Raw genomic sequence first — 14,653 nt, 5'->3', positions numbered from 1 at the left:
AATAGGAGTGGTCACCAGAGTGTCAAGCTGGCTTTGAAGCATTGAAGACTGCACTCACACATCCCAACCTCTCCCTGCCTTTCCAGGTACACACAGAGAGTAAGCTTGGTCTAGGAGCCATATTGACCCAGAAGTCTGAAGAGTTCAACAGTTCAACAGTTTAACTTCAGAGTGCACTACAGAAAGGGCTGTCTCAACATGGGTCCAGATGCCCTGTCGAGGGCCTTTGAACCTCTTTCGGTGGGCACTGCACCTTGCTTGAATGTCACCCACCACCACCAAATGGACCTACCTCATTCCATGTCTGAAATCACTCAAGCTCAAAACACAGATGAAACTGTCGGTTTATTTCAATTCAATTTTATTTGTATAGCGCATTTAACAATAGATATTGTCACAAAGCAGCTTTACAGAACTATATAAATTCAGTACATAAATTTTAAATTTATTAATTTCATCATTACATAAATCTTTACCCTTCCACAGCTGGATGCTGTAAAGTCAAACAGGACCTGCGGTGGCTCTGATACCAAACAATTCTGCTGCTGCCAAAAATTACAAAAGGGTCCAGTGGTCTTCCATTAGGCTAGACGAGGTCCCCAGCGGCAAACATCTGTTTCCCCCACTACAGTCGCAGAAGTGAGGTGCATTTGGTGTTTCCTGAAAAACACTCAAACACACAGCAGCATCAGTATCTGCCACAGCATGACCTTGTGCTTCAACAGTGGAGCTCTGAGGCCTTGTGCTGATGCGAGGAGGTTTCTTGGAGGTTTCTTGGAGGTTTTAAAGTGTGAAGTGTGCAGAGCAACAGCTTTCGAAAATCAGCTGGAGTACGCGAGAAGGTCGGATGGAGTCGGGCGGTGGGAGTGTGTGGGGCGGGTCTGGGGTGTGATTAAACACTATTTTTGGATTTTTTTTTTTTTTGCTATAAAGGTGTTACCAGATCTAAGTCAAGGGCCTGCAAAAACAAAACAAAACAAAAAAACCAACATACAGTTAGATATTAAAGTAGACTGGAAACAATCAGTATTTCCTCATTTTGCAGTTTTTTCTTTGACATAATGACACATCCTTAATATAATTCCATAAGTACGGAAATGTTAGAGAACTCAATACTGATCCGGTACAATCTCTGTACTCTAGACTATTATAACATGTCTTAGCTAAGTGTAACTACTGTAAGTCTATTCTATTCTAGCTCTCTCACCTGAACCGTGTCCTGAAATTCCTCTGTAAACCATGCGTGGCTCAGGATTTCATCAAAAGTTGGCCGATTTTCAGGGTTTTTCAGGCACCACGATATCAGATGGCAGCACTCTGTGTGAGCAGTTGAGATAGAAATTAAGAGTCACAAACAAAAATGAATCATGTTTAAAATCAATAAAGTTTTACAGCTTTATTCTAAAATTCTGAAATGCAAATGATTTTCTCACCTCCAGAAACGACCCGTGAACACATCTCAATTACACGATCTACATAGTGAAAGCAAATGTCTCCACAGATCATCTCAACCAGAAGTACACCCAGACTCCAGATGTAAGATGAATGTCCTAAATAGAAAGCAGGAGAAAAAAAGAGAGAAAGAGCTGCAACCATCGGTCACATCACAAGAACAGGTTCTCCACGGCACTCTCTTTGATTATACCCCATATCTCCTCTGAACTGACCTGCATAGCTCGTGTACAAGTTGTCTGAAAGCAGCTCGCCACAGCCAAAGTCGATCAATTTCACCTCCAGCGTGTCCGTATTGATCAGAATATTCTCGGACCGGATGTCGCCGTGAAGAACTCGGCGGTTGTAGCAGTGACGGACAGCTTGAACCACCTGCCACATGATCTCTCGAGCCAGACATTCAGACAACTGACCATTTTTGTTACTTGCACGGAATTTCTGGAGGTCCATGCAGGGGATGGGTCGCTCCAGCACCAAGACGAAAGACGTGGACACATCGAACCATTCCAGCAACTCCACCACGTTCTCACAGCGAGGCGGCTTGGACACCATCTCCATTAACGCCACCTCCAGAGGCTTCGCTCCGGGCTAAAATTACAAACAGACATGGTTAGCATGGGCTTGGAGTGAATATGTCTCGACTGTGGTAAGTATAGAGGGTACAGTGGAGAAGGTTTGGACTGGTCCTGACTCTAGATCAACAGTCTTCCTCTGATATCTACATGAATGTTCAGTAATAAAAGAAGTAAAGTTAGTTCTACTTACGAATGAGTCTTCAGGCGCTTTGGTAACATATTTGATGGCAACCTGTTCACATGGACAAAACAGAATTAATCAGTTCAATTAATCAACAAGCCATCATTTTACTAATTATATAATTAGTCTATAATTATATATTATATAATATATATAGTGTAATTCCACAGCCACATTTTAGGTCTCAGCAAACGGAAACGTTCCTGTGCATTAAAAATTCATTAATCACATAATCATACATTAATCACAGCAGGTGACTTATTTAACATGACTGCTTTGCTTCACGCTCCAGACTTTGCTTATATGCATTCACTAGTAAGATCCACAGCTAAAATGTTCAGACAGAACAAAAAGCTCCACACCAGGAAGTGATTTAGTCACTGCTTTTCCACTTCCACCTGTTTCAGAGCTACATGTGACTTCTACATCCCTGGTGCATGTTGTGCTTCAATTACAAGCTCTCAGTCAAGCCAGTTAGTATTTATATCCTGTAAAATAGTATTTGGCCTTTTTATTGTTTTTAATTCTTCATTTATGCTTCCTTTGTTCTGTCTGTTCTTAGGTTGACAAGTATTTAACATCTGCATCAATATTGCAACAGTAAATTTTGAAAGTATCCCAGAAAACCACATGCTGCAACCTTTTCATTTTCACCTGTTACAGCATTTTGTGTGGAAGTGTAATGCTTTGGTTTGAACATTAGAATTTTCTGATGCTCATTTTTATGGACATGTAGTACACAGGCCTCAGTTATGTTGGCTCTATTTTCTTATTCCCTGTTTTATTCAAATCAGTTCACATCAGTGATTCCTGCACCGTCTAAAAAAAGACCGTTTGTGAATGAAACCTCCAGAATATAGACTGGGTAAAGATAATGAATCTGACAAGCCTCCTGATTGTATCCCAGGGAAGCGTGTCATTGCTTTACAATTCCTCAGTTGATTAGTGCTAATTAACTCTACGTGTGCAGACTTATTACCTGTTTCCCATCTGCCTTACGCACTCCAGCGTAGACAGTGCCGAAACTTCCTTTCCCCAGCAGCTCTCCCACAGTGTACCGTGAATCCAACTCCTCTGTGTCACACACACACACACACACACACATCATTCAATCATTCAGATAAGACTGAAAGAGCCTCATGTTCTTGTCGCCTCTTGCAGTAGACAGTAATGAATGAGACGTGTGCTTGTTGATAACAATTACATCACAGAGTCGTTATTATGCGGTTCTGTCTCTGATTATGGCGTCTTAAATATGAGCATCTGGAGTAAATATTACTAATATTATTAATCTGAAGAGAAAAATGAAATCAAATTAAATTGATTAAGTATCAGGAGGTAAGTTAAATGTACATGTATTTTGTAATAATCCAGTGTCTGTCTCTGTAAGAGAAATATACAGTGTTTACAGCTTACACACTCTGCATATGGAACTTATCTAAGCTCAGATCATTTCTGTCTCTTACCCAAAGACTCATATTTGGCTGTATGTACGTACGTAAAGCTGTGCTAGCTTTTAACTTTATAATAAACCTTTCTGTGGTGCAAATATGGAAATCTACACTATTAGACTTTTTTTTCAACCCAGTTTAAAAAAAATGATAAAGAGCTGACTGTCCTGTGCTGACAAATCTTATGCATTTATCTGAAAAAACTCATCTATTATTAGATTTCAGTTTATTTTTGTGCTCACATTGTCATCTTGAACTTGGTGTCCCACCCTAATCTCTCTCTCTCTCTCTCTCTCTCTCTCTCTCTCTCTCTCTAGCTAAATTTTGCTGAGTTATGGGTTTGCTAGCTACACAGCACTGCATGTACCTTGGAACTCCTGAGACTCATAACTACATGAGCCAACAGAAAAGCTGGAACTAGGTGCACTGAATGCTCTGTGCAGCCGGCAAAGTTTAAGCAGCCACTCGACTTCTTCTTCTTCTTCTTCTTCTTCTTCTTCTTTCCCTCGAAGAAGCTCTTTACAGAGCTACGAGACAGAGAGGGAAAGTAAAGCACTGATGAAGACTTTGCATTTGAAACCTAGGAGCCATTTCACAGATACAAATCCTCTTATTTACCATTATAACCCGTTCTATAAAGTAGCTGCTGATGAGCCGAGGGAATTTGAAGATGGTTCTAGCGATGCTCTCACAGTAATCAAGCGCCCGAGCAGAAAGTCCGGCCTTCGCTAGATCACAGGCGTAAAGGTACTTGAACTCCTAAGACAGATAGAGAACCGTTCATTCTCAGTGCAGTGGTTCCTCGTTGAATTTGACATGAAAAAGAGAAGAAGAGAAATTCGAACCTGGAAGCGTGGCTGGCCGATCCCTGAGGTCAGAGACGCCACGTACTCATAGACCTCAGTTCTCTCCATCTCTTCCTTCAGGACCGATTGATAGTTAAGAACCCTGGGACAAAGAGAAAAACATATCAAGTTAGGAAAATAAACACACACACACACGCACACACACACACACACACACACACACATGCACACACACACACCATTCACATCCAATCAGTTGAAATCGTCTGCGTGATCCCAGCTCCAAGTGCGCCACCACGTAGCAGATATGTGCTGCATAGATCCATCCTCTGGAACCTGAAGATGAAACACCAAACAAGCATGTGAGGATCAGCGTCCATAAACCAGTCCACTTTATTAGGAACACCAGCTCATTCATGCAGTTATCCAATCATGGTTCTGAAATACAACAACCAAGCAACAATCAAAGTCACTGAGATTCTTTCTCCATTCTGATGTTCGATGTGAACATTAACTCAAGCTCTTGACCTGTATCTACATGATTTTATACGCTGTGCTGCTTCTGCCACACGATTGGCTGATGTATGGATGTTCAGGTGTTCCTAATAAAGTGGACCATGAGTGTAGATACAACATGTTAATTCCAGAAAACTTCCTGTTACTGTGGCGTGTATCCGTACCGAAATCATCTCCCATTTGAATCATGGCTTTTCTGTGTTCATCTCCTGCAGCAGCGGAGCATAAAAGACACGCCAGAGGAAGACACCAGTCCTCCTGGTTCTTAACACATCCGAGCTGGAGCAGAAAGCGTCACGTTACTCCACATGATACTGACAGAAACAGTACACACAGTACAGATAGAAGGTGATGCTGAAACTTTCACCTTTCTCCTCACACAGCCGTAGCCCTTGAAGAGAAGCGTGGCGATTTCAGCCATCATTACTCTCTGTAAAAGAAAAATATCTTTAACTAGCACGTCTACTGTACAGATATTTATTCATTTATGCCCTTTTTAAAATTCACAGCATCACTGGATATTGTTAGCTCCATCACTTACTCCATTTAATCCATGATCCTGTTTAACCTCCTTTTGAAAGACTTTTAAAAAAAAAAGTCAAATATAGCAGTCCAAAAGTTAAACAGTTTAGAACAAAACCAAAACATGTGCGACAAGGAACCGTCTTCTGTTTTACATCCGTCACAGACTGGAGAAATAGAACTGTATATTTTACTCAGTTTAGTTTTAGAGTAATATAATCTAAGTCCCGCTTTAAACTGAATCAGCCAGTCTCGCATTTACTGAGCAGCCTCGAATCTTACTCAGACTTTCATTCCAAGTTTCATCAGACACTTCTTCATCAAAGTCCTTAGGCGTCTTTTACATAATTTGTGCTCACAGGCAATTGGAAAACATTAACACAGCGTGAAACCAAATGTCTAGAGCTTGGATTTAACAAGAAACATTCCTCAGATGTAAATGTCTTTGGCTTGTTAATAAATTGTGGGATGACTGTTTGAACATAATGTCTCACTTGTAGATACCTGGGAGATTAAATACTGATTCCTTATTTGATTTAATATTCGTATCGAATTTTTGATTATTAAATTAGTCCCAATTAGTGTTTGATAAGGGAGACACTTCGGAAAAAAGTCAAACTGGGAGACAAGATGTTGTTAAAGACATTGTCTCTATCTAAGGAAAAATATCTTTAACTAGCACGTCTATCACACAGATATTTATTCATTTATGCACTTTTTAAAATTCACAGCATCTCTGGATTTTGTTAATCATCATCCTTAAATAGCACATGATGAACTCCAGCACTTACTCCGTTTCGATTACAGAAGTGTTCCATAATCATCCAGAAGAAATAGGATTTGTGTTGATCAGGGTCGTCCAGGTGCAGCAAACACTCCTGACGTTTCCCCTGGATAAATCTGATCAGCTCGTCCTTCTGCATCTTATCACTGCAACAGATGTAGGACCAACTGGTTTATATAGATTACTGCACACACACACACACACACTTTAACCACCTGATGAGAACATCAGTGCTGAAATATGTAAGGTGTGAGAGGAGAAAGAGCGTCTCACCTCATCAGAGGGCCAAGAAACGGTACATTCTGCCCATCAGGTCCTTCTTCAGGTTGAGGTGTAAAAACCTCAGTGCAGTTTTTCACAACAGGAACAGACATTTTCTTCACTAAGCTTTTGCAAATCTACGGAACAGCAGCGGTTTATCTGGTTATTGTTATTAATTGGTTAAAGTTATTTTTATATCCGTCTCTACAGCTTGACTCTTGACATTTTGCGACTGATCTTCTGAAACGGTGTAACCCATGTCGAGCTCGTGGTTCAGCTGATGCAGGTTTACTGTCAATAACTCGATTTTTACTCACGTCACCACTAAACTCTGGAATAGTGTTAAGAACACAGCCTCAGTAAATCTCTTTAAATGCAGATTAGAAACATGTTGAAACTGTTTGTAGGATAAATAAATGTGAATAACTACATGTTATAAAATAACTAAGCGCTGTTTAACTGCAGTCACACCTGATTTATTCACCAATAATTCATCCCAGGAAACTGTAAATAATGTAGTAATAAAGTTCATTGTTTGACAGTTTTAGAGTTTAGGAAATAGTTCAAACTAGAGATGGCACAATACCACTTTTTCTTTTCCGAAACTGAAGCCTTGAGTATCAGCTGATAACCATCCGATATTGTTATCTTTAAAAACTACTAAGCTTTAAAATGTGTGTTTTTAAACTGAAGCACTTCACAGTTAAACTCTTTCATATTTAATAAATATAATAAAGTATAAAGTATTAATATAACAAAATTAATCCTAACAAAAGAAAACCCGGTCAGGTTTCTGTATATAATAACATTTCTGGTTCCAAAAGTACATTTCTTTTTCAAAATACAATTCCGATTTGATCCAATATCCGATACGTTTTCTCTGATATCTGATCCACCATCTTGTTTTTCTTGGCCTCGAGCCGATACTGAAACATTCTCTAATGAAATATTAGTACTGAGTTGTGCGCGCAGTCATACACACGTCTTCTAAATGTATTTCTAATCTGTTGTGTGCTCAGTGCTTTAACGGAGTTTACACACCTGTCAGTTTTAACACACCTGAGTAATGTTTTTCCCAAAGGAGAAATGAGGAAACCTTCAGCAGTGCTAATGAAGAACGCTGTAGCGTCTCTGTGACATCAGCGATTAACAAAAAAAAATCTAAAATTCTATTCTGAACCCTGCACTTCTCATGACGCAGGAATAAAACACGTTTTTCATGCTTTTATTTATTCGTTTGTTTGTATGTTTGTTTGTTTCTAGCACCTAAGCTTGTTTTATTTCACCTTATTTGTATTAAATTTCAGAAATTCTGTAAAAATGTCTTTAATAACTACTACGATATCCCAGATAACTCTACCGTATAAAGTACTTTATAACTACAGAAACATAGCAAATAACTAAACTAATCAAATATTATTAGTCAGAAATGAGGCTCAGTGTCCTACAGTAAACACTATGGAGTCTCATGAAGATAAATAAATTAAAACACACCTTTTTTTTTTTTTATTATACACTCGCCATCCACTTTATTAGGAACACCTGTACACCTGTATGTTCATGCAGTTATCTAATCAGCCAATCATGAAGCACAGTGAATAAAATCATGCAGATGCAGGTCCAGAGCTTCAGTTAATGTTCACATCAAACATCAGAGTGAAGAAAGAGTGTGATCTCTGTGACTTTAACCGTGGTGTGGATGTTGGTCCCAGATGGGCTGGTTTGAGTTTTTCAGAAACTGCTGCAGGGATTTTCACACACAACAGTCTCTGAGTTTACACAGAATGGTGCGAAAAACAAAAAATACTGAGTGAAATCTAAAAATAGATTTTATCTAAAACTAGATTTTATCCAGATATGGAATTACAGTGTTCAGGTGGGAGTTTTATGAAATGAACAGTGGCATAAACAGAGTGTGGTGTTGTTTCTCCTGTGATAAAAGCAGTAAGTGATTACAGCTCAGAAGAAAAGGAGTCGCTGTGTTCATGGGTAGGATGTGATGTTACATCAGTTTGTAAGAACCATGAAAAGAAATTTCTATCAAAATATCGTCACCTATATGGGAACAGATGTTGTAATCCCTTGGACTATCACAAAAAACCCTGTTACAAAAGAATTATGAGAAATTCAATAAGATCCCATATCAAAGGAAAAAAAAAATCCTCTAAAACTTGTCCCTGGAAGGTCACTGTGTCCCACTTGCTATAAAAAATGTTTGTGATTGAAAAAGAAATATATATGGAGCAGAATGAGGATTATGTATTTACCAACTGTACACCTGCACCAACACGAGAGATCAGGGATCTTCAAATCTGGCCCTCGAGGTCCGCTTTCCTGCAGAGTTTAGCTCCAACTCTAATCGAACTCACCTGAACAAGCTAACCAGAGTCTGCAGGATTACTAGGAAATAAACCCTGTGATAGATCACGCTTCACTGGTTCCAATATCAAATGTAGAACATTTTAAACCTCATTGACAAGCATAAGCTATTGTACGTCAGTCAGAAACATAATTACTGTAAAATACTGTTATATTGCATCTGTTCATTTCTCAAAATGCAGGAATAACGTAGGCTTTATTCAGGCAGACTTCTACGAGCCCTAGCTCTGTAACCAGTGGAGTCTCAAACTCAGCATGTTTACAGCAGAACGCTGCTATAGACGACTTATTTCTGTAAAAATGTCAGGTTCGTATCTGTTCCCACAGCAGAGATATTCAACCCGAAAGTGAGGGGAATTTTAAAAAATTGCACTTTCTCTCCCCCAATAAAAAAAGGAGAAGTCTCAAACCTGAAATGTTCTGCGTGCACACTATATCTACCTACATACCCCTAAAAAATTAAGACTGAGACTCGAACCCTTCCCATCATAACTTGACCTTAATAGTGGAACTGTGAGCAATCATGAGCATCACATTAGGACTTGAGTTCTACATCTAAGGAACAAGAATGTTTATAAATGTTTATGGATGTTCATATACCTTGTAGCATGTTCATGTTCTAGAGACATGTTCCAGTTTTTGTTCCAAGGAGCTGAGACCATCCTGAGCCGAGATACTGAGGTTTCCGTAAACAGCTGTATAACCAAAACCATGACACCAAGATGGCGTTCGTGGTTAAACCAAGCGGAAAAAAAAAACTGTCTTGACATTGCAAATCACTCAAAAAAAAAAAAAATAGAAAAATTAAAATGGTCAAGCAACCAACTTTATAATTATTGGACCACTTGAGATGGACTGAGCTGAAATTATATGCCTATTGATAAATGTTGTTCATAAATTAATATATTTTTAAAGTAATGTAGAATATTTACCGTATTCATTCTCAGCCCACAGCCTCAGTCGTTGCTGCAAAAAGCGAAGAGTGGAAGTTTAACCAGCTCTGTGTTTTACAGAAAACACCAAAAACCCCGGGCTCTGAGCTTTATCAGCACACTGAGTGTTAAAACTCCTCCAGAAAAACACTCTTCAACACTAAAACATGACCTCACACTGTAAAAGCTGCTGAGTAGTTAACTAGCATTTTTTTCTATTTCTCTGTATTTCAATAAACTCATTTTTATTGAACATTTTATTGCCTTGTTGTGGTACTTCAATATTGCCAAACTGTTCAGAACTAAGTCTTCAGAAACCAAATCACTGATTATTATTTAGCTCTCGGATAAAATTTAAGTTTTAATAATTCTGACTATTTAAAGAAATATATTTCTAAAAAATTCTAAAATTAAAAAGGGGATTTTTTAAAAATTTACTTACATTTTTTACAAATTTACTTACATTTTCAATTCAATTCTATTTATATAGTGCTTTTAACAGGAGACATTATCACAAAGCATCTGTACAGAAATCTGATTATAGATATACAGTAGATTTAGATTTATTCCTAATGAGCGAGTCAGAGGTGACGGTTTTGAGGAAAAACTCCATGAGACGATATGAGGAAGAAACCTTGAGAGGAACCAGACTCAGAAGCGAACCCATCGTCACCTGAGTGACACCCGATAGTGCGATTATAAATCAGTCTAACTTTACAGTGAAGCACCTTTATTACTGTTATGTACCTTGCATGTCTAGTGCTTACTGTATAAACAAACCCATTAGCCTTACATATTTAATATATTCAGTACAAGGTTCTGAGGATGACTGCTAAGTTCGAGGGCGTGGTCAACCATATGGGGCGGAGCTAAGTAGAAAAAAAATAGTTTCTCTGGATCAGTAAATCTGATTGTGTTGAAATTTGGTTAACTGCATCTTTCTTCTAATCTGTAAGTGGAGTTTAATAAGTCTTTAAAGACTGAATTACTTTTAAAAAAGTTTGAAAAGTTATCAGCCAATCAGCTTTCAGCATGCATTTGACAGTTAACACTGATCTATCGTCAATAAACATGAAGGTTCGGTCCATGTAGTGAACCTCTAGGAGTCTATGCATCCTGGGTCACTAGGGGGCGCTATTGATGCTTTCACACTTATTAACAAGCACGCTTTACCTCTTGGGAAATAAGACGTACGTTGAAATTTCTTTTTTCTCCTGATTCTGTTCTGAATAAACCATAAAAATGTGTTTTCTGGATTGTCCTCTCAAATTTAAGATAATTTGTGTCATATGCTAAAGCCACTTTTGCAACCTAGTCCTAGGATTCTTGGCATATTTTCAAAAATGTATTATTTATACAGTTCACTGAAAACCCATAACTCAACCTCTGACAAGTTCATACAGTAAAAAGAAGATCTTTTATACATCTGTGTACGTCAGTGGAGGGGTTTTATCCACGTGTCCATCTGTGGAAAGAGGACAAAAAGGACAAAAGCATACCTAACAATCTCTTCCTTTCTCTCCATCTCTCTCTCTCCATCTCTCTCTCTCTGTCTCTCTCTCTCTCTCTCTCTCTCTGTCGAGCTACACATGCTACTCCTGAGATGCCAGTGATTCTGACCCCTTCTGCTCCTCCTCGCTGCCTGATCCATCCTGATGCCCTACTTCTGGTTGGAGTTCTCATCGGTTGAGTTCGCTCGCTGCTGCTGGGGCTCCACATGGACGGCCTGAAGATCAGTGGGATTGCTGGGGATGGTGCCACCTGGGGGCTGTGGAGATGGCTTGGGGATCACATATGGGGAGCTGTACTGTAATGGCTTGGGACTGCGATTGCTGTAGTGGCTTTGGGGCTGCAGTTGCCACGAGCAGCTTCGTACTCAGGACTCCATCAGTGGACAGTGGATAGATTTTAACCAGCCGGACTTCTTGCGAAAACTGTGATGAATTTATTGGTTGCACTATTTGTCCATATAGTACACAATAATAGAAGGGATTTATTTATAATGGCACTATCCGTTGCTCTCAGATGAGGATAGTTCCCTTTTGAGTCTGGTTCCTCTCAAGGTTTCTTCCTCACATCATCTCAGGGAGTTTTTCCTTGCCACCGTCACCTCTGGCTTCCTCATTAGGGATAAATTCACAGTGATGAATTCAAATATTCAAATATATTTTTGTGAATCCATTTATTTCTGTAAAGCTGCTTTGTGACAATGTCCACTGTTAAAAGTGCTATACAAATAAAATTGAATTGAATTGAATGGCAAGAAACCAACATAACACCAAGGGGTAGAAGGGTGCCAATACATTTGTACAAAAGAACAGATTAATTAGACATCCGTAAATTCTTTCTTTCTGGCACTGTTACGCGTTCTTTGGTCTGTCCTTTGGAGAAAGTGTTCACCTTTAACCCTTAATGAACATCATCTGAACTTCAGATTATAAATCTCCTCCAGGTCACTGAGCTGTAATTGAGCTGCGTGAACAGCTGGCTATACTGACTGATAGAAAAATGGCTGATCTGTAGTCTTACAGTCTCTCCTGCGTATGTGTTCGCTCACAGAAACTGTAATCCAATGAGGTGTCCATGTCCATGTCATCATTTATCATTATCATAACTATCTACATGAAGAAATATACCGTAAACAAAATGGCTGTAGAAAGAAAACTAAATGGCTGTAACGCTGCACTACGGTGCGTTACGTCTAGGTTTAAAGTTTATTAAAGGTTTCGCTGAAACTCACTGTCGCTTAATGCAACTGGTAATTTTTTATTAGTTCATAAACTTGAACATAGTGACCATCAACGTTCAAACTAGAACTAATAATAGAGCCCAAGTTCTTACAGTCTGCTGTACTGTTACTCAATCACCTCTCCATTTAAACAAAAAACTCACTTCTTCACTGCTTACATCTTTTCATTTACATCTTTAAAGGACTCGTTACAATTCCTAACGACGACGAGTCAAAGATTCTTTCCTGAGACTCCCAGGTCAATCATTCTGTGTCTTTTTTTAATTTACACCATCCAATCAAATCCAGTCTAATTTGTCTACAGCTTTGCGCAAAGAATTATTAAGAACTTTTCACTGTAAAGTTTTTGGACTGGTTTTTCTGTCTTAAAAGAACGCTGAAAGGGAAAAAAATTGCAGTTATATAACAGTTAAACAGTTAACAAACAGTTATATAAATTTGATTTTTTTGTCTAAACATGGCAAAAACTGACATCTTAGGAAATGATCTTGAATATAGTCAAATGTATTTCCTCTTACGAGATTACCGTAAACACTTACAGTACAGAATGAAATTATCAAAACTATTTCTAGACATTTTGACTCATTTCAAGCTTCTCAGTCTATTGGCAGATAATTTTGCTTCTTTTTAGAAATAAATGCTTAGCAAATAAATTAGCAAAATTATCTGCTCAACAGAACAAAACTATTTCAAGCTTAAAATTAGTAAATGATGTCTAGAGATAAGTTTAATAATCTGATATTTATGGTATAATTGGAAATACTAGCTATGTTTGATAATATTCACTCAGATATTTTCACTTGATATGATGTTTTTTTTTTTTTTTTTTTTTTTTGAACCATGTGTTTAAACATGTAAATTGTGTGATAATTGTAGTTAATTTAGCATCATGTGTATTGACTGCCTGGAAATAAAGAAAATACTGACATGGATAGTATTTATATTGCAATGTGACCTTTATTGCCTGTGAGAAAGGAAGATCTTACATTACAAATGCACTGATGTTCGATTTGGGATTTTTTCCCCCCATTCTGTTTTAAACGTTTTAAGGTACTTTCTCAGAAGGTCTTCAGACTTGTCTAAAGATTCGTTTAAACTTGGCCTTGATCCTTATTACATTATATGATATTATATATTATATATCCATAAATGTATATTTATAGCTTAAAATATTAGCACACAGCTTTTTGGACGTGTTTTTGGATTCACACAAGTACGTTACACACTCACGATTAAATCAAACAACTCTGATTAGAGATAGAAATATACAATTTCAGTGAAATACTGTCATGCGCTATGTTTTTACCACAACAGTAATATATATATTACTATATATATATATTTATATATAGATATATATATATATATATATAAACCAAAGACACGAATGTTAATATCTTGCTGAAGCTAGCTGTCGAGGTTCATTAACAGACATTTACAGTGTTATTGTGAACATCAACATCAACACACACATGTTCATGTTACAACACGTCAATTTCCACTCTCTCATGCATCACAGCAACTTGTACGCTCTGGATTTAAAAAATAAAAATAAATTAAAAAAATAACAAAGCAAAAATATAATACATCGATACACAGGGCCGAGTCCGAAATGCAGACTTTTAGCTCTACAATCATTAATCTGGCTGTGATTAAATACAGACGTAAATATAAATATAGATATATATAGATATATATTGCACTTATTGTGACGTGAAATAAGGCAGAAATGTAAAGAATGGCAGTAACGCAAACCTTCAGCACCTGCGAGCTCTCATCACAGTGACACTCGCACGAGGAAATAAAAATACAGAACGCACTCGCGTCCGCCGTCGCCTCGCGCTCATATGGCTTACGACATAACCGTCTGTGTAGAGTTCCATAGAAATGATCATAGCATAGAGCCGTCGTTTGTAGTTTAATCACATCTCTACAGTACAGCAAGTAAACTCGAGTGCAATCAGCCAAAAATCTGCCAAAAACCAAGCTGCCGTGAATATAAACCACACTAATTATTAATGAATATTTTACTAGATAACACACAG

At 38.0% G+C, this 14,653-nt stretch overlaps 1 protein-coding gene across 1 annotated transcript; it reads right to left on the bottom strand.

Annotated features, from left to right (window-relative positions):
* Positions 1 to 1,082: 1,082 nt before the first annotated feature.
* LOC113545582 (serine/threonine-protein kinase pim-1) lies at positions 1,083 to 10,281 on the bottom strand. The gene is made up of 11 exons (XM_026944981.3): positions 5,349 to 10,281; positions 5,146 to 5,260; positions 4,705 to 4,801; positions 4,505 to 4,607; positions 4,278 to 4,418; positions 4,027 to 4,186; positions 3,188 to 3,282; positions 2,218 to 2,259; positions 1,668 to 2,040; positions 1,434 to 1,550; positions 1,083 to 1,317 (listed from the first exon to the last, which is right to left on the bottom strand). Exons 1-11 carry the CDS (start codon positions 5,403 to 5,405, stop codon positions 1,190 to 1,192), a joined length of 1,428 nt encoding a protein of 475 aa, XP_026800782.3. The 5' UTR covers positions 5,406 to 10,281; the 3' UTR covers positions 1,083 to 1,189.
* Positions 10,282 to 14,653: the final 4,372 nt, after the last annotated feature.

Source organism: Pangasianodon hypophthalmus, chromosome 16, assembly GCF_027358585.1.
Source record: "Pangasianodon hypophthalmus isolate fPanHyp1 chromosome 16, fPanHyp1.pri, whole genome shotgun sequence".
Taxonomy (NCBI): Eukaryota; Metazoa; Chordata; class Actinopteri; order Siluriformes; family Pangasiidae; genus Pangasianodon; species Pangasianodon hypophthalmus.
Note: the sequence above shows the minus strand (reverse complement) of the source record. Positions and strands in the feature narration are given on the sequence as shown.

Coding starts and splice junctions, on each gene's coding strand:
- LOC113545582 (XM_026944981.3), bottom strand. CDS start 5,405: ATGATGGCTGAAATCGCCACGCTTCTCTTCAAGGGCTACGGCTGTGTG. Junction 5,261..5,348: donor ACGGCTGTGTGAGGAGAAAG/GTGAAAGTTTCA, acceptor TTTCTGCTCCAG/CTCGGATGTGTTAAGAACCA. Junction 1,318..1,433: donor TTCACGGGTCGTTTCTGGAG/GTGAGAAAATCA, acceptor CTGCTCACACAG/AGTGCTGCCATCTGATATCG.